Source organism: Propithecus coquereli, unplaced genomic scaffold, assembly GCF_000956105.1.
Source record: "Propithecus coquereli isolate 6110/MARCELLA unplaced genomic scaffold, Pcoq_1.0 Scaffold66, whole genome shotgun sequence".
Classification (NCBI taxonomy): Eukaryota; Metazoa; Chordata; class Mammalia; order Primates; family Indriidae; genus Propithecus; species Propithecus coquereli.
Genome location: NW_012152618.1, coordinates 2,755,835 through 2,779,926, shown reverse-complemented (window position 1 = coordinate 2,779,926; position 24,092 = coordinate 2,755,835). Strand labels below are relative to the sequence as shown.

Here is a 24,092-nt window from a genome sequence, read left to right as displayed (position 1 = left end):
ATATTTTTGAGCTTTGTTCTGGGACATGATTAAGTTATTCAGAAACAGTTTCACTCTTTCAGATCTTGCTTTTGAGGTTTTTCAGGCAGGACTAGTGCAACATTTAATTAAGAGCTAATATTGCCCCAGTTCTGAGTACTCTGTGTGATGCTTTGTGAGTTATAAGGTTTTGTACTCTGGCTGATGGAAAAAGGAACTTTTCTTGATCCTCTATGAGTTCCAAGAATCATTCCTTCTATTCCTTTTTGGGGCTGTCTTTCCTTGGCTTCAGGTAGTTTTCTCCCATACATTCACTTATCAGATTCCAGGGGGACTCTGCAAATCTCTAGAATTCTCTCGCTTTGCAGTTCTATCCTCTCCTGCAACTGGCATTGTAAACTCTTAACGCTTTGGTCTCGCTGAGCTCCCAGTTTAGGGAGATGACTAAGCTGTACCTGGGTTCCCCTTTATTGCATTGCATCTTGAAAATTTTCTCTAGGCAGTAAGCTGGGGCAATTGTAGTACTCAGGTCATTTATTAATATTTCCTGCCACTCAGGGCTCATTGTCCCTCCTTGCCTGATGACTAATGTCTCAAAAGCCTTTGTTTTATATATGTTTTCCCCAGATTTTAGTTGTTTCAGGCAGGATGTTAAATCTGGTGCTGTTTATTCCTTTTTTGGAACCTGAAGTCCTCACAGTTAATTTCTGAAGACTAACACTGTAGTATTTTTTGTAATTGTTGATCCAGTTTCTAACAGTTAAAGTGTATTGATAAACGTGTTCAGAGAGTATGATTTTAATCCAAAATATAAACTTTAAATTTTAAGTTTAAATATAAACAAATTAGCTCACGCACTGTTTCCAGAGATACTTCTTCCTTCAACAAATATTTGAGCACCTACTATGCAGTGGACACACTTCTAGTTGCCAAGGATTACAATGTGGATGAGACAAAATCCCTGCCCTGGTGGAGTTTACAGCCTAGTGAGAATGTTTTAAAAAGCCTGGCACAGTGGCTCACCTGCCTGTGACTTGGAGGCTGAGGTGGGAGGATGACTGGAGCCCAGGAGCTTCAGGCTGCAGAGAGCAATGTACTCCAGCCTGGGTGACGAAGCCAGACCCCATCTCTAAAAAAAAAAAAAAAGAAAGAAAGAAAGAAAGAAAGGAAGAAAAGCAAGTGATGTAAAAATTCTAAGGAACAATAATAAATCAAGATATACTTTCAGCTTGAAACATGTCAACAAGTTAGTAGCCCTGAGTCACAAACAATTCTGTAGCATCTGTGGGCAACTTTTATTCAATTCAGATATAAACTGATTTGGAAGCAGGCATCCCTGACCACCAGCTCACATCTGACCACCTAACGCAATGTCTGATTTACAGTAGGTGCTTAATACATATTTGAATTAAAATTTTCAGCCTACTCATCCCAGGGGTCCTTGTTTTGCTTCTTTCAGGGCATAACGGATAAGGAACAGCTAGCCAGCACCACCGGGATAAAAAGAGGTAAGTGCAACATACGTCCGGGAAGATGGAGATGTTAACACACAGCTGGCTTCTAGTCCTCCATTGTCCATCCTCTCAGATTTACTACTGGCAGGTGACAGCAGACACTTCCTAACTTTGGTTTGGTTCCTGACATTTTTTAACATGATTGACCAACGTCCCTTGCCGTGATTTCCCCAGGTGAGGGCAGAGAGGAGAGAAAGAAGAGGGGATTCTGTAGCTTTTAAACTTTACGTGTGTGTGTGTGTGTGTGTGTGTGTGTGTGTGTGTGTGTGTGAGTGAGAGAGAGAGAGAGAGAGAGAGAGAGAATCTCCATCCAATGAATAGAATATGTGGAAATATGTGGAAAACGTGACTATGCAAAGGATATTTGGAAAGTTTTCAAATATGTGAAATACGGATGTGCTGGGGGTGGTCGGGGCCCCTCCCGTAGGTGTCCCTCTCCCGGCCCGCGTTCACCCACCACTCGGGGCACCGACGGGGGCGCCCGCAGGTCACCGCAGCCGTGAGGGAGCCGCGTGTGGGCGGCGGCGTGGGCCGGGGCTGGCTGGCCGCCTTCCGTACGTTCCCAGAGGCCTCCGCACGCGGCGTCCAGGCGGTCTCGGGGCCGGGGCGGCGGGCAGCGGGCGGAGGGTCCCGGGCGGCCCGTGAGCGCTCTGTGAGGCGCGGGCGGGGCCCGACGGGCGGGGCCGGGCGGGGGCGCGGCCCGGCGGCCACGTGACGCGCGGCGCGGCTATTAAGCGGCGCGCGGCAGCCGCTCGCAGCCCGAGCTGGTGCTTCGCCCCAGACCCAGCGCCCAGGCGTGCCGCCCCGAGAGCAGCCGCGCGAAGGCCTCCCGCGCCCGCCAGCCGCCAGCCCCGCGCCTCCGTCGGTCCGCCCGCCAGTCTGCCCGCCAGTCCGCCCGCCAGTCCGCCCGTCTCCCGAGCCCCGCGCGCCCCGCCGCAGCCCCGCCAGCGAGCGCCATGAACCAGATAGAGCCCGGCGTGCAGTACAACTATGTGTATGACGAGGATGAGTACATGATCCAGGAGGAGGAGTGGGACCGCGACCTGCTCCTGGACCCGGCCTGGGAGAAGCAGCAGAGGAAGGTCAGCCGGGGCCCGTGCCGCCGTCGCGGGCCGGCCCGCGCGTGTGTGTCCCTGCGCCCCCGAGGGGCCCTCGGTGGAGGTGGTGTGTGGTCCTGCGTGCCGGCAGCCCTGGGGCCCCGTTAGGACGAGCACGTCCAGGGACGGGCAGGACTCTAGGCGTCGTGTGCGTGCGCGCGCGTGTGTGTGGGTAACATAAGAGTTACAAACCGAAAAATGTTCAGGGAAGAACAGTACTGTGTAAGTGAGTTTTTGTTTCTCATACCAACCTTCATGAGACCAGAATCTGAAAGAGTCTCTGGTCTGCTCCTCACCTCTTGCGTCTGTGACCTTGGCCGCAGAGGTATACCTTCCCCTCCCCGTTGTGTCCACTTCCCCCCTCTCCTCTCTCTTCCCAAATAAAACAGGTCTAATAAGCGTCAGCTTGATTCCAGTTTTCACAGGGATGCCCCCCAGAGTCACTGAAAGTCATTTATTGAATGTTTTGGGTTCCTGAGAGAGGGATGTTGTATGAACACTAGACATTTACGGCTAAAGTAATAATTATTTCACGTTCTATTTATAGTTCATTGAGGTAAGCACACGGGACGAGGACTAAAGAGTCAGCCAGTTTCTGAAAGCTCCCTCCCCATTTTGGTTGGCACTCTCTGAGGGCCCAATGGAACATTCCACTATTTCAAGGTTTCTTCTTGATCCTCTTGGCTAGAATAAACAGGGGATGCTCACCCCGAGGCCAAATCTCTGGTCTTATTTGACTGCGCACAGATCCTGGTTGGGCCAGGCGTGACAACAGAGACCTGCTAACCCAACCTTATGATAACAGGGTCATGGCAAAAGCCTGGCACTCTGTGCTTTTTTTATCGGTGGATTTCCCTTCTAAGGGCCTGTTTTTAAGTGGATAACCCGTTTTTACCATAAGTGTGCATGAGAATTTCTGGGTAATTGCCACTGCAGGTGACTGTATGCTAGAATATGGTGAGTAAGTGTATGATGGTGGAAGACACCCATCCCATGCTTCTCTCCCTACAAAATGTTAGCTGGAAAGAGAGAGGTCTCATGGTTGGATAATTATCAAATAACCAAGCACTATTTTTATATCAGGATGTTTCTTGTCTACCCTCATTCTTAAAATACCATTTACTATTATTATTTTAAAGCTCTAGTTTAGCTACATTTCAATCTCTGCCTTAGTTTCCTGAGGCTTCTACCATACCTACCTTTCTTGGAAACAAGAGAACGGAGGTGATAAATAGAAGTTGAATCTATAAAGGAAAACAAAATTTCAAACCTTCTGCAATTTTTGAAAGGACTTACTGTGAAGGAAGCACAAGGCTTGATTACTAATGTATCATTGGACCAGTAGATGCATCATCACTCACAAGAAGTTAAAAAGTGACTTTAATTTTTAGCAGTGAGGGATTTTTAAAAAAATTTTCCCCAAATTTTGATTACTACATTTTTATGGATTAAAAAAAAAAAAACCCAAAACTCCCAGATCTTTGTTTTAAAGATTGCTTTTTTTCTTATGAGGAATAATAAAATAGCTAAGGAATTGGACAGGTAGTCTGCCCATCATTTTTGAGAGTAATAGTCTAATCACAGTGGTTTCTGTTGATTTTTAAAAAGTACAATACAATAGCAGGATAGAACTATTGTCAATTTCCAGAGGCCACATTGACATGTCTTCTGCCATATTTAATCTTTTAATGTATTTGCAATATTTTTGGATAATGACATTGTAATTTTTTTAGGTTTGGGATTTCTATGCTGACTACATTATTATAATTGTATAGCATTTGAAGTATATTATTTAAAAAGGGCATATTTCTTGATCCCAGTTCAAAATAATGCTAAAAAGTTTAAAGTGAGAATTTGGCGGTTTTTCTTTTCTTAAGATAGTTTGAATGTTGTCAATGCAAGGGGAAAAAAGCCCAAAAGTACATTAGGACACAGCTGAACAGATCTAGAAGATTCTCTATTTCTACTTTTGGTATAGAACCTGCTCAAGTCAGTAAAATAATATTGAACCGTGAGCTCAGGGCAGCCAGAGCAGTGGCCTCTATTTATGTCCTATGAGACAAACTGTTGGAACAGGACAAGGATAAATGCCATTGTTTCTATTGTGGGCTACCTTCTCCACACTTGCCGTTTCAGTGATATGCCGGGTATGAGATCTGTCAACAGATGCTGGTAGCACATGATGACGTCTGTAGCATTATAATGGATGTGGTGCCTAATTATATCTACAGTTCAGAGAGTCTCATGGACTATGGTAATCCTTGCTTTCTGGTGTGGAATGACCACGCTACAGAAGGACTTTGTAAGAGTGTAGTGCTTTTTATAAGAGGAGGTGATCGAGAAGGTAGTCAATTTAGCATGAGTATGAATAGGCATTTCAAAGTGCTAAGAGTACTTCTATTTTCTATAAAGAAGATTGTATTTTACTTCATACAGCCTATGGGTAGAAGAAAAACTCCTGCAGTGTTACTGTATTTTAAAAGGCTGAAATAATGAGGCTCACTTTGGAGGTAGAGAGACTGTTTTACCATATAGGACACAGCTTAGGGATATCAATTTCCAAGTAACTTGGGTTCCCTTCAGTGGACTGTTGAAACTTCCAGAGCATCGGTGCTAGAAACAGGCTTCTCCTGGAACCAAGGAACACACTGAGCCTTTACCTCAACCGAAGCCTAATTTGGAGGTGACTTGTCAGAACAGCAATGCTGAATATGTGTGCTATCTCCGCAAGCACAGGGCGCTGTCCTCAACCACGCCGGGAGGCTAGACCAGGCCTTTTAAGGAAATGAAATACACCTTTCAATACATAAAGGGTCCTTACATCCATAATCTGTATATGGCTAGATGATTGATAAACTCTTCTAAGAGTTCTGATTGGTTTTAATAGTCCCTAAAGAAATTCAAATTATCTTGCACTCTTCACGGTTTAGATGGCCTGGTTCACCTTGGAGAACCTCCTTTTCATCTGGCATTTAGGCTGCTGGGTGGCCACGTCAGGGCAGCCAGCATGGAAGGATGCATGTGTGGGGGCAGCTGCCCACAGGGTCTGGGTTAAGTAGAGAGCCTGGGAGCCTTCAAGTTGTCCTGCTAGTGTTCTGTGGGAAACAGCTGCTGATTAAGGGCACAAGGTGAAGGCTTTTCCTGCCTAATGAGACATACTCTTGAGTGAATATTTCCGGAGAGAAAAAGCACTAATTGTTCCATCAAGATGAACAATTAAGAATAAGCTCATGAAATTTCTCGGGTTCGTGAGACCCAGGTGAATCTCAGCTCTGCCTGGTATTCTCTGTTCGACTGCAGTGGACTCACTGGAACTTTCAAGTCTCAATTTCTTCCTCTAGAAAATGAAGATCAATGGCCATCTTCCTAACTTCACAGGGTTTTGTTTGGATCAAATAGTTAAGCTGATTTATGGTGAAGAGGCTTTATACATTGTAAAATGATCTGTAAATGTTCTTTGTGCAGAAAGTATCTGATGATTTTATTGGGTGGTCTAATAGTAATCACCATGCTGGACTTGTGAGGGTTGATGGAGCATGAGATTTGGTCCTTAGTGACTTTGATGTACTTTTTTTCATTGCGGTAAAATACACAGTAACATAAAATTTACCATTTTAACCATTTTTTAAGGGTAAAATTCAATGATATTACTTATTTTCACATTATTACATAACCATCACTACTATTCATCTCCAGAACCTTTCCGTCATCCCTCACTGAAACTCTGTACCCATTAAACACTAGCTTCCTATTCCCCCTTCCCCTGATGTACTTTTAAAGATAGGATTTACACACTGGAACACTTAGAACATAAGAAATTGTTGAATAATAAGTGCCAGATGCTTATATAAAGAGTAAAAATTGGGCTGTGCATGGTGGCTCATGCCTGTAATCCTAGCACTTTGGGAGGCCGAGGCACGAGGATCACTTGAGGCCATGAGTTCAAGACAAGCCTGAGCAACATAGCAAAAATACATCTCTATAACATAGCGAAAACCATCCTTACAAAAAATTAAGAAATTAGCGGGGTGTAGTGGCATGCGCCTATAGTCCCAGCTACTCTGGAGGCTGAGGCAGGAAGATTGCTTGAGCCTAGAAGCTGGAGGTTGTAGTGAGCTACGATGACACCACTGCACTCCAATCTGGGCGACAGAGTGAGACCCTGTCTCAAAAAAAAAAAAAAAAAGAATAAAAATTGTAGAAGGCCAAATAAGGAAAATCATTGTGGGTGAAAAATAATGAGGAAAGCACTTATAAGGGAGTAGAACTTGAGATTTAATTTGAGTAATAACTGAATATGAGCTGAGTAGAGAGGAGAGGGAAGCAGAGCATTCCTGGCTAGAGAAATATTATGAAAAACCTGTTGTGCGGGTTTTTGGCTGGGGGCGGGGGAGTGATAGGTGTAATACAGGAAGTGTTTACCTACCCTTTTGGCACCATGGAAGCATCTTTACATCTAGTATTTCACAGGATCCAGAGGTGGGGGAACAAGTTCAGAGGAAAGAGTGTAGAAGGAGAAAGTATCCAAAGTGGCCAGACCGGGATTCAGGTTTCCCGAAGCCTAGCTCTGTATTCTTGGATGTGTCTACAGCTTGAGGATGGGTAAAGAGGAGATAGGTTTACTGAAGCCAAAGATGCCTATTTAAATTTAGAGACAATGTGGGATTGATAAAACAGGGCCTGGTTATAGAGGGTCTCGGATACCAGGATGAGAGTGGGCTTTATTCTCCAAACTGCACAGAGCTTCTGAGGTTTTCTGAGCTGGGAAAAGCCATGTTTAAAGGACTAGTATTGTTTACAGGATAAATCTGAGTAGGCAGGGGCCTGAGGCTGAGGGACTCAGGCAAAAGCCCATTATGGAACTATACAGATAAAGCGGTGAGGATTAGAACAAGGGCGAGGAAGGCATCAATTTGAGAGTAATCTGGAGGGATTATAAAAAGTATTAAATAACCACATGTTGTTCCACGGTAGGCTGTTGTATAAATCCAATTAAGTAGATACCATTCTCCCCATTAGAGCTCCTGGACTTTAAATTCAAGACAGTGACATTGATGAGTAAAAACAAACTAATGAGGACAGTCTGTTTATCCGCTGGGAGATTGTTTCTAGATGGGAAGCTAAATATTTACAGGATGTGTCATTATTTAGTGCAGGGAAAGGAGCCACCCTGCTGAGGTGATGAGTCTGGTGGCGAAGGTGCCATTGCTTAGTGGGGTGGCTGGAGTTTCAGATAACCTTAGATGGCCAGAGAAAGTTCTTGATGGGCAGGAGTGTAAAGGAAGAGGGAGAGGCAGAATCTTGTGTGAGCCCCAAGAAGCCTCCACACCCAGAGGGGCAGTTATAAGTATGCACATGGTTTGCTGTGGGGACTCACAGGTGCAGGAGTTAGAAGGCGGAAAAATCACTCTTTGTCTTTGCCTCCTGTCCTGGGCACTGTGATGTGTCCTGGGGTTGGCCTACTCCTTCAGCCAGATTCACCAAGTGAAAAACTGGAGCCCCCATTAAGATTTTCTGTGAGCGTGGGAGAAGGAATATAACTTTTAGCTGGGAAACTTAATTAATGCAAAGCCTCAGAAAACTGTCAGAAAGCACTGCAGTCAGTTGCTGCAGCTGGGAGACACCTACAGAAAAGGCTCAGTTCTGGAGTGGGTGGGGGCGCTCTCATGATGAGCAGAGGAGTTCACACGGAATGCGTTGGAGGACAGTCAGAATTCTACCACTGTTTCCCTGGGAACGGGACTAATTCTTCCAGAGAGCACTGAAAGCAGGATGGGGAGGAAAGCTTGCTAACTACTATGTGAGACAAATTTCAACGGGAGGAAAATCTTAAGTGCAAGAATTTGGTCTTTCTAAAGAAGTCTGAGAATTTTTTGTACAAACATGTCTGAACACAAGCATGCACACACACACACACACACACACACACTCCCTCTGCACAGTTTTCTAGATCAGAAACTAGAAGGTATTTTTACCTGAAGCCCCATTGAGGAGCAAAATATAAATGGAGCACAACCACGATTGTTCATTCTTTCATTCATTTGGCAAACATTTATTATAGTCCTTCTAGGGGAAGGGTTGGGGGCTAGTTAAGTTGACATGACCCTGGCCCTTAAGGAGCTTACAGCCTAGTTCAAGAGACAGAAAAGGTCAGTGAGAAGCACAGAGGAGAGGCACCCAATGCAACCAGGCTGGCAGAAAGAAGTAGAGAATGTTTACCAAGCGCCTCCCCCATCCCCCTGGCTCCCTGTCATGGTGAATGGAGACATCTTGCTCCCAGGCTCCCAAGCCGGAAACCTGGGAGTTACCCTCTCTCCACACCAGGCCAGTCAGTCACCAGCTCGCATGGGGTCCTCCCGGACCCTGCCCCTTCCCACTCCTCCTCTGCCTCAAGGCGTTCTGCATTCCCTGCCTAGATAAGGGTGGCCGCCTCCTGTTTTGTCACCTTCCACAGACCATACTTGTCTTCAGGCTTTTCTCTGTGATGCTGGCAAGGATCTTTGTAAAACACAAGTCTGGTAATGGTATTTTCCTGCTTAAAGTGTCTCTCTGGTTCTTTGTTGTCTTCAGGAGAGAGTTTAAACCCCTTTTTTTTTTTAACTGAAAACACGTTCTTAATCATTTTTATTTGACTTAATTGATAAATACAAGAAAGCTGTTATGAAACCACTGGCAATATAATAAACTTTAATGAGTTTATTTCATCTTCACTCATTTATTATAGTTCTTAGAATGGGAATACATACATTATTCACCAATAAATGTTTAATGCTTTATATTTACATTTACCCTATTTGTAGAAACTTGAAAATCATTCAGATTAAATGAAAAAAATTTGCAAAAACTTCCTTCTTTTTCTCTTACAATTGTACCAGTTGCTAACCTGCCTTTTTTAGGAGCTGCCATATTTTTTTTCAGTGTTAATAATGAAGATAATTAAATTAAATGTGGGCATTTTGAGTTAAAACCTCTTATGGTGGTTTGTGAGACCAGGCCTGAGCAAGCCCTGTCATCTCTTCTATCCCCCACCCCCTGCAGGTTCCTTGAGATCCGAACCTGTTGATGGTACCTCACAGTGTCTGACTTGCTGCTTTTGCCTTACGCACAGACGCTACCTCCTCCTCCCGTCTTGGGAGTTCTTCCCTGTGCAGCTCCTCATCTGAGAGGCCTGGCTTCCAGAACATGGGTCACCTGGTGCTCCCCTTGTCTCCTCTACAAGTGCTGTGAGCACCTGCTCTTCTCTGTAGTTCCCTGTGGCCCTCAGAGTCCTGCTCTTCTCTGTAGTTCCCTGTGGCCCTCAGAGTCCTCCCTGACTTTTGTTGAATGAAGAAATTATGAATTGTATTTCTAAAAAAAATTTAGTTTAATTTTTTAATTAAAAAAATTTCATTTTAACAAGTAAAAACTTCGTAACCAGCTTTATAATGCCTTGAGCTATAAATGTGTTAATGCCAACTCATACTTGTCGAAGGCTTTAAAAAAAATGTTTTCTCAAGTCTCCAAAATGATCAAGTTCTCTGACTTGATTCTTGTTTTAGGACCGAGCCTTCAAAGATAAGCTTCTCATTAAAATAATAATAATAATAATAATTTGGAATTTAGAGCTTCTGGAGTTAAAAAGCCCATACCTGCAGATTTATTATAATAAAATGTGGTCCCTTATTTGTGAAAAAAATTTCAAGTAAACTAAATTTGATTTGAAGTGACTGTTTTTTTCACATTGAAAACCTTCACTCACTTAAAGAAAATTCCAAATTCATTTATGATTCAGATAAGTATAAATTTAAATTTGTGGTTTTGTGTATAAAACGTGGGGAAAATTTTTTTTTGAAGCTACAGCATCCAGCAGTAGAATTGGAAAATGGAGAATACATGCAAGTGATTCTAAAGAGTGTGTGTGATCCCGGGAAAAAGCAGCATACACAGTCTCGATACCTGCCAAGTCCTAGACCAAGAAGCATAACTTGGATATGTCATGTTTTATTTGTTCTTGCTAGGGGGTGAATGTGTTAGTCATCGTCTTTAGAAATTACTACTCCTTGAAAGTAGATTCTTCCTAGTGCCCATTACCACCTTTTCATAAAAGGCCTGCTGTCTTAGAAAAGACTCATTTTTCTAATGATCATGAGACCCCAATGGACAAATAGGTGAATATGAGATTATTTTGGGGTAATGTGAGCAGTATTTAATATGAAGCTATGATGGAGTTTTGCACAGGTAGTTGTAATTGAGATTGCAAAGGCAAATCAAGAAATCTTCTAAAGTCATATGGAATCTTTGTTACTTTGTTACAGTCAGACAAGATGTGAAGATAGTAATTATTTTTAGAAGGTAGGTAATCTCATTGCCCATTATGAGAATTTTGAGATATTTTATATATAAGGTAAAAACCATGTGAAATTCTCAGTGCTGACCATTTTGACCTCCCAAAATTGCAATTTCTTATGTTTCAACTCAATTAAGCCACTTTCCCACTATTGTCCCACTGTATTTGTGGCCCTTGACCAATACTACTAAATAGACAGACTGTAAAGTTGACTTTTAATCATTTCTAGCCTTATGTCTAATATCTTTGGTATTCATTTGGAAAAGTAAGGGGGCTCTTGGGTTTTGTAGGAGTTAAAAAGTGTGGGATTTGGATTGAGCACTTGATACCCAATATATGGAAATATAAAGGAGAAAGGTCCAGGCTAGAGATTTAGGTGTAAAAGTTATCTGCATACAGGCAATGGTTGCAACTCTGGATGAGTAAAGTGGAAAAAGGATCAACCCAGAAGGCACTAAAGTGAGCTAAGAATAGAAGACTTTAGGGGAAGCGGTGACGTTAACCGAATGTGGAAGCCTTGCTTTTCTGGATGAAAATGTGCATGTATTAGACAACTTGGAATCACTTGAACTGTCAAGTTGTGTTTGATTTTTCTTTTTGGAGAAACCTCACCTTGGTACTCTGTTGGAACTTTGCCAGTCAGCCTGAATCTGGCATTTTGAGCTGGTTTAGTTGCTAGAACAGAAATCTCAGGGCTTTGGCACTGTGGAATGGAATATCTTTTAGCTCATGAGATGAGTTATATTTTCAAAGGAAGCAAAAAACTGTGAGAAATTATTTATGGTGGTGTGCTCAAGTCTGTGATACGAAATCCTTCTGCACTTGGAATGGTCAATGATAGGCTTTACTAAGGAAGACTTTATTGAAAATTTGTGAGGATTCTAAAAACACATGCAATTTGTTGCATCATTACATACCAAATGTAGAATTTAACTCCAAGATAGATTTTTCTTTTTCTACTTTATCATTTATAAAATTAAGGAAATGAAATGAATTATGGTCGTCATTTAGGTATTTTGTTTCAAGGTTTTAAAAAATATTATAGATATTTTGGGGTATTGGAGAATAGCGGTCACAAAAATGGTAAAAGACATAATGCAGAATTGTAACCAGCTTAGAGGTTACTCATAGAGAAGAACAGTTTTCTATTTTGAAACAAACACATTTTTGAGGGGAGGCAGAAGTCCCAGTGAGGATCAGTTTGGGCTAGGCTTTGGGGAGAGGGATGTTAGTTAGAAAAATGCAAACCACGAGTTTTACATTTTACAGACTGTAATATTTCTATTCTGTTACTATTATTTAATGAAATATGAAGTGGCTGATTATTTTATTGCATACTTTGGCTTTTTATGTTAGGTTTTGGAGCAGAAGGATGTTTTAATTTTTTTTTAGTATAATACCAAAACCAAAAAAAATTCTGATCAGGCAGTAAAAGTGATATTTTAATGTATGGATTTTGCCAGTGAATTAAAAAAAGGGATATTTTCACATATTATTCCTAGTATCCCAAACTATTCACTGTATAATGCAGAGAAGCAGCTATTATTGAGAATTTCCAGGCACTGTTTTAACCTTATGTATTGTTTCATTCCCTCTTCACAACCATCTTGAAAGATGAATGTTATTGTCTTCATTTTTTAACTAGGGAAGTTAAGGAACTTGTGCAACAGTGGTGGAGGAGGGAGAAGTGGTAGCTGGAAGAATGTACACAGAATTTTATCTAACTTATGATGACATGGTTCTATCTCACAAATGAAATTTTATAAAATACAGAGTTGCTAATTATTTTATTGCATGTTTTTGGTCTGTAAATAGTAGAGTTGGATTTCAGATCCAGGGTATTTAACTCTAAGGGCCACGTTTTTAACTACTAACCTTTTTCCGTTTTTGTTGCTTTCTGCTTGGATCTGTGACCAATAACTTAGAGCAGAAGCCAAGGATTCAGTGTTCCTAATTTTTCACTTACCAGAAACCTCCTGCCTTTGTGGAAGGGTGTGTGCGTGTCTGTGAATTTTTAATTTCTAAACTGGTACAACTGGGAATATCTGATGAGAATGAGAAAACTGAATGTTATCTCATTGTACATACTGCCATTGAAAGGTTTTCTCAAGTCAAGCTCTAGCAGTTGCTTTGTCAACAGAAATGCCAAAGCAGTAAGAAAGAGACCACAGGAAAAACCAAGTAAACCTCTCGGAGTTTTAGAGGACATGCCATGAAGGGCACATCTTTGGAATTAATGCTGGTATGTCTGACTCGGCTCCAAAAGAAGCCAGAGTTCAGGATGCCTGAGTATCTGAGTCAACACGCTTTTGGAACTAGAAAATGAGACTTTTAGAGACAAGAGTGTAGATTAGGCCGGGCGCGGTGGCTCACGCCTGTAATCCTAGCTCTCTGGGAGGCCGAGGCGGGCGGATTGTTTGAGCTCAGGAGTTCGAGACCAGCCTGAGCAAGAGCGAGACCCCGTCTCTACCAAAAAATAGAAAGAAATTAATCGGACAACTAAAAATATATAGAAAAAAATTAGCCGGCGTGGTGGCGCATGCCTGTAGTCCCAGCTACTCGGGAGGCTGAGGCAGAAGGGTCGCTTGAGCCCAGGAGTGTGAGGTTGCTGTGAGCTAGGCTGCTGCCACGGCACTCACTCTAGCCCAGGCAAAAACAGTGAGACTCTGTCTCAAAAAAAAAAAAAAAAAAGAGTGTAGATTAGAGTTATCCTCTTACTGATGCTGTGTCTTTTTAGGAACGAACACACTCTAAGGTCAGAGCCCCACAGGGATTGGGCCTAACAGGTTTTGAAATGGCAGAACTCGTTTTACATTTTTAAAAAATCCTGCTTTTCTTTATTTAACTTCTTATTATGGGAAATTTCAAACATATACAAAAGCAGAGATACTATAATGAATTCCTCAGAACCTAACTGACCACCAAAGAGCCACATTTCATCAATAGGGGATGTCCAATTCCAAAAGGAAAAGTTTTAATGGTTAACAGATGCTTTATTATGATAGGAAACTGGGAGAAAGCAAAATTGCTAAGTAGGCCTATGAGTGCTGACTTATTGCTTTCCCCTGTTTTGGGGGAATCCCTTCTCCTCCCTAAGGCCCCGGGGCACCAAGGCCTGCTGCCTGCTCCACCTGTAAGATGATGATTTCTCCTAATGCCCCCCAAACTACAAATTCTTTTAATGATTTCTCATACCCTTAATATCCTAATTGTCCATTCCTAAAAACTAAAGATTCCTGAGACCTGCCTTTCCATGGATCACCCATATTTTAAAGGTGACTTCTCTGAGACAATAACCCTTTTGTCTAATTCTGGTGAATTTCAGACTCAATAGGAGAATAGGATGGTGAGGCCTTTTAACATCCTGCAGATATGGATGGTTAACCACAGCGTGTGCCCATGTGTGAAGTCGGTACTGTGGGATGTGTCGCACGTGGGGCACATCTCTCTCTCCTGCAAACTGATCCTACAAACTGACCCTACCCTCTCTCGGTTTGTTGAGCCTAGTCCTGTCTGAGCTTCTCTGACCATTGCTCTTACTGAGTGGTGAGCTTGAGTTTGAGCTGGGAGGTGGGGACACTGTCTGAGGTTGCTGAATTTGATACTTCTGCATCTTTATTTCCTCCACCACCCCCAGAGTACAGCCAGAGGAAGGAGCAGAACAGACATTGAAAGGGTTCTTCAGGAAAGGTTATTTTTAGGGGCTGTCTTGCCAAGACTGCTTCCGGGGATTTTATTTAGGCACAGAGCAGGCCCTCACCCTCTTAGACATATGAGTTTCCAGGGCAGCCCCAGAAAAGTGTTGACGGGAGGAGGGTGCTGCCTGTACACGGCAGTTCTGGGCTACTTCCTTCCTTACAATATTCATTTTAACCCTAAAAGATGAGAGATTGTGTGAGGAGCAGCACAATAGCCCCGTGACCTGGGGCAAGTCACTTCATATCTCAGGAATTCTATGAAATGAAATGGTGAAGGAGGTTGCAATAATTTCAGAGGTTGGGTGACCCAACATTCAGGTTTGCCCAGGACGATCACAGTTCATTGCTGTTGTCCCAGAGGAATTATAAATAGTACCTCTTTTGACTCCCAGAAGTAGCCCAGTTTAGACTACAAACTATGGTCACCCTGTTCTGAGGAGATACACAAGGCAACCTCATGGAAAGGTTAGAACAATGTTGGCACCCAAGTAATTTATACATAGGGTGGTACTGCCTTTTTTCAAATTCCTGGCCTGTTTCTGAACTTTAAAAAGGCAAACATCGGTGAAGTGAGATTTCTAATACTTTCATAAATGTTATATACCAAGAGTCTAGTAATTCTGAATCTTCTAGTTCATGAATCTTTTAGAAGACCACTGAATTTTGCAGACAGCTGTGGGAGTAAGTCCAGTGACTGGAGGGATATGGGATCACTGGTGCCAGTGGAGGCCTCTTAGGAGCCAGGTTGCCCTCTGAAATATGCGTCGCTGTTATGCTTTTGGTATTTTATAAGCTATGTATATAGTTTTATAAATATTGTATATATTTACACTTCAGACACTTTGATATTAATATCGGCTAGGCATTAACAACACTTATTTTGCACATCTCAAAAACCAAGCATTAACATTATTTAATTATCTCAACCAGTTACCAAAGTCAGATGTCTAGATTTGTTCTTCTGATAGATTGTCTTTTCTCAAAATTACAAGAATTTATTTCTGTGTTAAGGCACCTGAAAAGCTGGGAGTGAAATGTAGATTAGTACATTTACTGTGTGATAAAGTCATGTTTAATATAACATTTTCCCTTATTTCTATAATGAGAGATAGGTGGGGCTGTCACCATTAGAGTCCTTTAAGGACTTGGTAGGGAAGCAGGAAAAAAGGTGTTAGAAATACCTTGTACATGACAGTGGGTTCTGTTGCTGTAACTGGTATCTGGGTAACTGGATATTAAGGATTCCAAAGGATTTTATTCTGCAGTCTTAGGACTTGGACAGGGCCTACCTTCTCCATTAGGATTTTTTTTTTTTTATTTCAGCATATTATGGGGGTACAGATGTTTAGGTTACGTATGTTGCCCTTGCACCCCCATTAGGATTTTAAAATGTGATGTCAAAATAGGGATTTTAATGCTTTAACAAATCTTGTTAAAGTAGCGCTTCATTAAGCAATTAACTTCAGAAGTATAAGATTGTTCGATTATATGTCCAATTCATATAAAAAATATATCCAGTGTAATTCCCTCCCCTCCAGTTAGGAATATGGAGGATTAATGAAGTTAAAGCTACCTAGCATGATTATAGATAACCAGGGAAGGGCAAAGAAAATAGTTGATGAATCTATACTAACAAATTGTATATACTTTCCCAAGTTACTTTTTTGAGATACATTTTTAAATGATTGCATAAGGGGAATAAATGTTCATCATAGACTATATGTAAGAAACTTTAAAAAGTCATAACCCAGAGAAAACAAGTATTCACATTCTTCCAGGTGCCTGTTAGATGGCTTTATGCTATAGTCTAGAAGCATATATTTATGTATTTTATACCAAAATATTTAATCGTCTGAAATGGCCAAGGATGCAAAGGCTTTATTATCTATTTTCGTGAACACTTTCCAGTCAGGAACTCTGGATGAAGGAAATCCCAGCCTGGTTCCCACCGGTGTGGAGTTGGCAGAAACTTTGGAAATGCCCAGGCTTTTGGTTTTTTTCCATATGTTAACCAGAGTTTCCCCCATATGTAGGGGAAAGCTATAGATGTACCTGACTGTGGGCTGTTCCTTACTTAGAATTGTGCTCTGGTCCGGGACACCGATGCAGAGAACGTGGTGTGTTACAGAGAGCTGTTTCATTCTAAATGAATACTTTCATCCCTGTGTGTAGGCAGCCATTTATTTGGGTCCCCCAAAATAGTAGCAGTATGGTGAACTTAAATTAAAGAATATTTATTTTGTTGTCTGCGTAGTACAAGCTGCTTCCCCAGTTGCCGGATGGGCTGGGGGGAAACATCAGTGTGCTTTTCTTTAAGCTTGAATTCATCCTCAAGAAGAGACTGAGGAAAGTACAATAAATGCTGCTCTTGCCTAAAACTGAGCAACAGTTGGGTATGCCCTGTCACAGAGCCACATCTTACACATAATTACCCAAGCTCCAAGGGAACAAGTTATTTTGGGAAGCATAGCTCAGGATCAATCATATGTAAGGCTTAATATGGTCGCTTACCAGAGAATCCTCCAAGGAATTCTCCACGTAGTTTGTGCCAGCTTGGGGGAGGCAGGTGTGACCCCACAGAACATCCAGCTAGTGGCTAAGTCAGGATCCTGGCTCAGAAAATCTTTAAGCTCAGATGACCAGACACCAATAGCTTTGCTGTATTTCTTTCCGCTTACTACCTTTTACTTTTTTTTAACCTTTTAGAGCGAAAATGACTTAGACGTTGATTCTAAAGATATTTGATGTGGTTAGCTTAACATATGCTTTCAGTCCTAAAATAGTTTGGGAAGAATCTTCATATTTCTCGTCTTAACTCTTTTGAATTTAACAGTTAACATTGGGGGGTGGGGTTCCTTGAGATCATTTGTTAATCCTTTTTCAGAAGAGAAAATGCTGTATCTTTTTTTAAATAATTACAATCTTGTTTCAAGAATTTTAAAACAACCCTTGGAATTAAAATAGAGCTAGCTTGAATTGCAAGCTAGCATCGGGAATCCACAGCTCGGAAAGGTGTGATGTCCTTCCTATGTCATTTAACTCCACCTGGAGGACTATAGCGAGGTGAAGATAAGTAGTTGCAGCTGAAAAGTAAGACTTAGGAGAATGAGTAATAAGGACCTCCTGTAAGTGGTAATAAAATGTTTGTAGGAAATTTTTTCAGCAGGGAGGAAATTAACAGATGGAAATGCTTTAGCTTCTCGATAAATGTAAGATCTTTTATGAAACAGAGAAAAATGCTAAATAATTCAACGCAAATCCAGTATTATTTATGGCAATCAGTGTAAGAGGGAACATGAGGACACGTATTGGTTTTTTTTTTTTTTATTTCAGCATATTATGGGGGTACAGATGTTTAGGTTACATATGTTGCCTTTGCCCCCTCTCCCCCCATGTATTGGGTTTTAAGTGGAGAATTTGACATAGAAAAGGAATGCAGTAGGCCTTGAGACAGTTGTTAGTTTCCCAGGACAAGAAAAGCATACTATAATGTAAGATCAACATATGATGGACTTTAGTTAGTTCTTGCATCATTCTTGTGTATTAATTACTATTTATCTTCAGCGAAATTGTGGAAACAACTCAAAACTTTTTCCTCTTCTCTCACACCACAACAATCAACACAGAAGACTTCTGTGACGAAGTGTGACCAAGCAAGCTATCAGTTCCACAGCGGACACTTGCTGGATGTCCTCCAGTTTCAGTTGACGCTGTCAGATGCACAGGTTGAGGGCTCAGTCCCATAAGACTGACCATCCTTCAGACAACTGGTTGCAAGTCTGGTCCTCTGGAACTTCTCACCGACCAGCTTCAAATTGTGATTCCCACAACCACCTCTTTTGGTTCAATTAATTTGCTAGAGTAGCTTACAGAACTCAGGGAAACATTTACTTGTGTTTACTGGTTTATGGACGAAGAGATATATAGGGTGAGGTGTGGGGGAAGGAGCGTGGAGGTTCCATGCCCACGCCAGGCGCACCACCCTCCAGAAACCTCCACGTGGTCAGCTATCCTGGAAGCTCTCTGTACCCCGTCCTCCTGGGCCTTTCATGGAGATTTCATTGAATAGACATGATTGGAGCATAGACGACCATGTAGAAATGTAACTGGACAAAAAGGGCATGACCTAATACCGGTAGGCTGAGTTGGGAAACCCGGCAAGGCCTGTCCATCCAGATCCTTCTTGGCCTCTGTGTACCATTCTTTCCTCCAGATTATGGGGGCAGGACCCCTTCTGAAGTCGGGGTCTTAGGACTGACAATCAGACACAGCAGGTCAGAGAATTTCTTTTCTTGATGGCCAGCTCCGAGGCAGAAAGGCAGGGGCAAGATTAGAGTCCTGTCTGGGGAGAAAAAGGAGCAGGTGAAAGGAGGGCAGGAGAAGGTCAGAGAGAATCTGTTTTCTGAGGTCTGCTTCTGAGGCCCGAAGCGCCCCAGCATTATAACAAAAGACTGTGACAAGGGCTATGGGAGTTATGAGCCAGGAACTATGGACAAAACCAATATATGTATATTATAATATCACAGGATTCAATAACATTTACATCAGAATAGTGAATATTTTGGCATGTTGGAATGTTGACCTCTTTTTAGAAGAAAGACTCAAACTAAGTATTAAAATTCTCAAATGTAAAATCATGACTGCCATACGAAAATAAAGATGAATATGTGTTAAAGATGTTATTTAACTCATTAACTGGTGAGGCTTTATAACCAATTCCAAAAGAGCATCTGAAGAATAGACACATTTATAGATCAGGAATATTGAAAAGAATGCCCAAATGGAGGCAGACTTTTTTCTATAAAGATGTGGGTTGACCCTGTACTGGACAGAATTCATTTTCATGTCTGTAGACAGAATTACTTTGCCTTGCTGTCGTCGTCTGTGACATACAGAGTTGTAGAAGAGCCTAGAAGCGCTGCTTATGGACAATGCACAGGTTTTCCTTTGGAGCACAGATTTTTCCTTATACAAAGTAGCCTTATTAGCCTTTCCAAATTCCGTGGCTTCCATCCTTCCTGGAAGTTATGGGAGAGATTCCACATCTAAAGGAGGTTATTCCTCAAACTGAAATTAGTTGGGGATAGATTTGGCTTTGTTGAAAACCCCGAAAAGCATTTTTTCCCCATTATGCAGCCTCAAAGCTTATCACCTTTCTCTCTGTGTTCTGAACAGCTCATGGAATAAATGGAAGTCAGTCTCTGAGCCTGGCTGTTGAAGCCTGAAATTCACGGTTCAGAATTTCTGATTAAAACCAGACCTGGGTAAGACTATCTTTTCAAGTGCTGGGAGAGCCATCTTTAACCTACCCACTTAAAGTGTCATCCATTAGCCTGATTCTATTTTTAGATACCCTCAGCTGTGAGGTTGCCTGTTATTTTTGCAAGGTATTTCTTTCTCTTTTTTTTTTTTTTTTGGCAAAATTACAGAGTCTTTCTTAACATTCAGGGGTTTTGTACTTAAGTTTGACAGGATAATAATAATTTTTAAAAGCCTGGAACTTGAACAGGTACACAGTTTTAGCTTCTCAATTTTTAAAAATGTGTTCGATTAAAAAAGTCTGGCTTACTACTTGATGAGTGCCTTGGTAAAATTAGAAGAAAAAAAAATCTGACTGCTCTCCTTTTTGATCTGTCCCAGAAAGTCTGACAAATAAGATCTTTACTCAACAAAAGTTATCGATTGGCCGGGCCCGGTGGCTCACGCCTGTAATCCTAGCTCTCTGGGAGGCTGAGATGGGCGGATTGTGTGAGCTCAGGAGTTCGAAACCAGCCTGAGCAAGAGCGAGACCCCGTCTCTACTAAAAATTAGAAAGAAATTAATCGGACAACTAAAAATATATATAGAAAAAATTAGCCGGGCGTGGTGGCGCATGCCTGTAGTCCCAGCTGCTTGGGAGGCTGAGGCAGTAGGATCGCTTGAGCCCAGGAGTTTGAGGTTGCTGTGAGCTAGGCTGACGCCATGGCACTCTAGCCCAGGCAAAAGAGTGAGACTCTGTCTCAAAAAAAAAAAAAAAAAAAAGTTATCGATTGTCACTGTGTCCCAAGCCCTGTCCAGAACACGAAACAAAGCTTTGACCAGCATTTCTTAGAATGTTCAAGTGGTGGTGGTGACGGTGCTTAGGAATACTCTTGAGTTATTTGTAGGCTTTCCTTCCCATGAATTTGAGACTGGTAGGTGTACTAAGGCATTGGGTAGAAAGAAATTCTGAATTCTGCTTGCAGGCAGAGTTTTTTGGCGTGAGTCAACAGAAAAAAAGGCTACTTCTCTTTTGTTTCCCCTTACCTTGTCTTTGGGTAATTAAATTTGTCTTTATCAGTATCCCTAGAACTGAAGTTAAAAGCAGAATTTTGGTACTGTTGAGGTTCAATTTGTTTATGACAGATCATCACAGTTTAAGCTTGGACGTATTGAAAATTTGAGTAGGTACTAGCTCCGCATGTGTGAATACAGGTGCACTTGCTGAGTGCTGGCTTCTCTGGGCGATGGCAGAGGTGAATAAGTCAGGATTAGAGGCTACCAAGTTCATTTTTGGGTTTTTGATTCGTAATATGTATGCATAGAGACACATAAAAGCCTGGGAAACCAGTTTTGGGTCTTCCTTTTGCAGTGGAATGCAATGGGATTTGCCTTTTACAAGAGTTCATTGTAAGGCTCTTTGTACCTAGTGTATTATGAACCAAGTCCTGATTTGAATATTGCCCATTATTTTAATTGTCCCTTAGTAATAAGTTTGTTTCTTTTTTTAAATTACATGGGCAAAATACTTTTTGCCCCTTATCAACAAAAACTGACGTTCTGAACACCTACCCAGAGGATATTAAGATATGCTAATGATGCTCTTTGTTCTCTGAATAGCCATGTGAATTCTTGTGACAAATCTGGAAAAGATGAAGACTTGGCAGTGTTCTGGATTCCTGGATCACAGACTTTCTTGCATCCCCTTTCTGTCTGTGCAACAACATTCTATGAATTGTGCTAAGCAACAGCATGTTTATCCTTAGTTATGGGAGGCGGAAATCTCCTATGCTCAAGTAGGCTTAAATCGTGACAATAGGCTGTCTTTATTTTTCTAAGCAGTCTTTCCATACCTGAGCAAGATTCTGGAACGACTTAATTCTCTTTCAGTTTAAACCCCACGGCATCTCAAGTTTCTTTGAATTGCCATCACTGATTGCTGTTCCTTTGTGTTTCTGTGGCATTTATATTTGTAAAATATTTTCCAGTCTCTTATAATCCATCACACTTCAGAGCAAACTAGTGGAATTAGATTAATAATGCATTCCTTGGAGGAAGTAACAAGCCACGGAGAGATGAGCTAACTTGCCCACACCAGACACTGGTCATAAAGCCAGGCTTCGGATTTAAGGGCTGCTCGTTTTTCTGGGATTACTAAACCGAGCTATCACATACCATGTTATCTAACAGGATCTTGAGACTAAGCAGAGATTTGTGGGCAGAGAATAAAAGGGCTGCCCACTGTGTAGTTAGATGTCTGCTTATGTAAGTCATGAGAACATTAGGGCCCCAAATGGACATCTCAGTAATTGATTGTAGCACATGCAAGATCTTCAGAAGTAACACTTTTTCATTTACAAGATCCTCACTTTGATTAAATTTTAAAAATTTTGTGTGAATAGTTGAAAGGTGTATCTGGGCACCTGGCAGGCTTGAAGGTTTGGAATGTTTTCAAAGTCAGATGGTTATTCAGTCTTCATTATGCTGAACACTTAGTCACCGCTGTGAGTAGCTTCTGGGTCCAGAGAACTTCCTTGATGTTAGTGTAGACGCCAACACTTTCTACATGTTTTTCAAGGCGGTTAAGTGTCTGAATATGTAAATTCAAGGTCACACTGCTGGGTTCTGATGTGATTCTGGAGTGACCCCTTGGTTGGGTTGTTACAGCATTTTCTAGGATCACCCAGGGCAGTTCCTCTTGAGATGTATGTACCTTTAGGGCTTTTTTTGGTCAGCAGGATTGAGAAGCTTTGTAGTCCTTTGCCAGCCACATTGACTGCAGGAATTTCTACCCCCTCAGAGGGTTGGGCCCCTATTCTCTATGACGGCAGAATCTCCTTTCTTAATGCTAACGCTGAAATCACATTTACTTCAGAGAAACAGCTCTGACCTTCCTCTGCTACTTTAACCAGAGATTTAACAAACATGCAGCTTTCTAGAGCCCCCTCGCTTTTCCAATATTTGAAAAGAACCAGGAAAGCAATTAGAAGTAATCTTGGCAAATTGGGAGTTTGCGAAGTGGAAAAGAAGACGCTATTAAAGTGACTGTTGTAAATAGAAAAATAAATGGAGCATTTTTAGAAAAGCAGCTTAATAGAGTTGTGGTTTTCAGTGGTTTTACGTGAGAGGGTGTTAGCACCACTCTGGTACAGGTAGTGTTAGCCGGCCTACTTTTGAATTTCTTCTCCCCTTGATAACCTTTTGAACGATTTCACACAGCTGATCATGACAATGACTGCTCCTTTTTTATAGCTGGGAAAGCATCAGGACGTGAAGGACAAATAATTGCACGGTGTCAGAGTCAGAAATAGAATTCAAGTTCTGAGCCAGGACCGCAGGCTGGACCCAGCTCCGCCTGTCATCTCTGCGCCCTCTTGGGGGCCGCTGCCGCTGTGGCTCGGTTGTCCCACCCCACGGGATGCAGACCATGACGAGTGTCAGGGCAGAGTGGCCCTCTTCATGTCTCGGCTCCCTGAGCAAAGTATTAAGTGATACGCAACCTCAACATCATAGAACACTTTGACAGTGCCCCAGACCGTTTTTTGACCTAACAGACAATGCTGTCTTATAATTGGTAGGTTTAAAGCTAAAAGTTATTCAGGCCTGCCTCTCCCAGAGCTTCATGCTGTATCTCTGCCTGAACATCCCAGCCTTCAGTAGACTCCGGTTCATTTCGCTCAAAAAGCCCCAGGTCTGTGATTCATTTCCATTTCAGGAAATGTGATCTGAAATGAGTATTTTATGTAATTATTATTAAAGAAAAATCTGGTTAAAGAAGTATAAAGAAATTTTATAAATGTGTTGCCAAAATGTTTGTCTGGAGAAAATGGAATGGTAAAGATTCAAGTCTTACAGGAGCCAGCCCAAGCTTAGAGCCTTATTGCTAAAAGAAGTAGTAATTAACTGGAAGATGAAATGGACTCATATTCAGAAAACCATGGCAGACTCATGATTGATTTTTTTTTTTTTTTGGTCCCTCATCTGTGTACTCAAATAATCACCTTTTCCAGGTTAGAATTGTGCACATGTGTGGTCAAAGAGGAACAATATAAATAATAACAGATTTAGCCCATTTTGTTCTTTTGTTTTGTTTTGTTTTTGAGACAGAGTCTCACTCTGTCACCCAGGCTGGAATGCCATGGCATCAGCCTAGCTCACAGCAACCTCAAACTCCTGGGCTCAAGCGATCCTCCTGCCTCAGTCTCCCGAGTAGCTGGGACTACAGGCGTGTGCCACCATG

At 41.9% G+C, this 24,092-nt stretch overlaps 1 protein-coding gene across 1 annotated transcript in view; it reads left to right on the top strand.

The window, feature by feature from the left end:
- The first annotated feature begins 2,449 nt into the window (after positions 1 to 2,449).
- The window catches only part of ACTN2 (actinin, alpha 2), an 85,376-nt gene continuing 63,733 nt past the window's right edge, over positions 2,450 to 24,092 (top strand). Inside the window, exon 1 of the mRNA XM_012660155.1 lies at positions 2,450 to 2,575. Within this exon, the coding sequence (XP_012515609.1) occupies positions 2,450 to 2,575 (126 nt within the window). The remainder of the gene's footprint in view (positions 2,576 to 24,092) is intronic.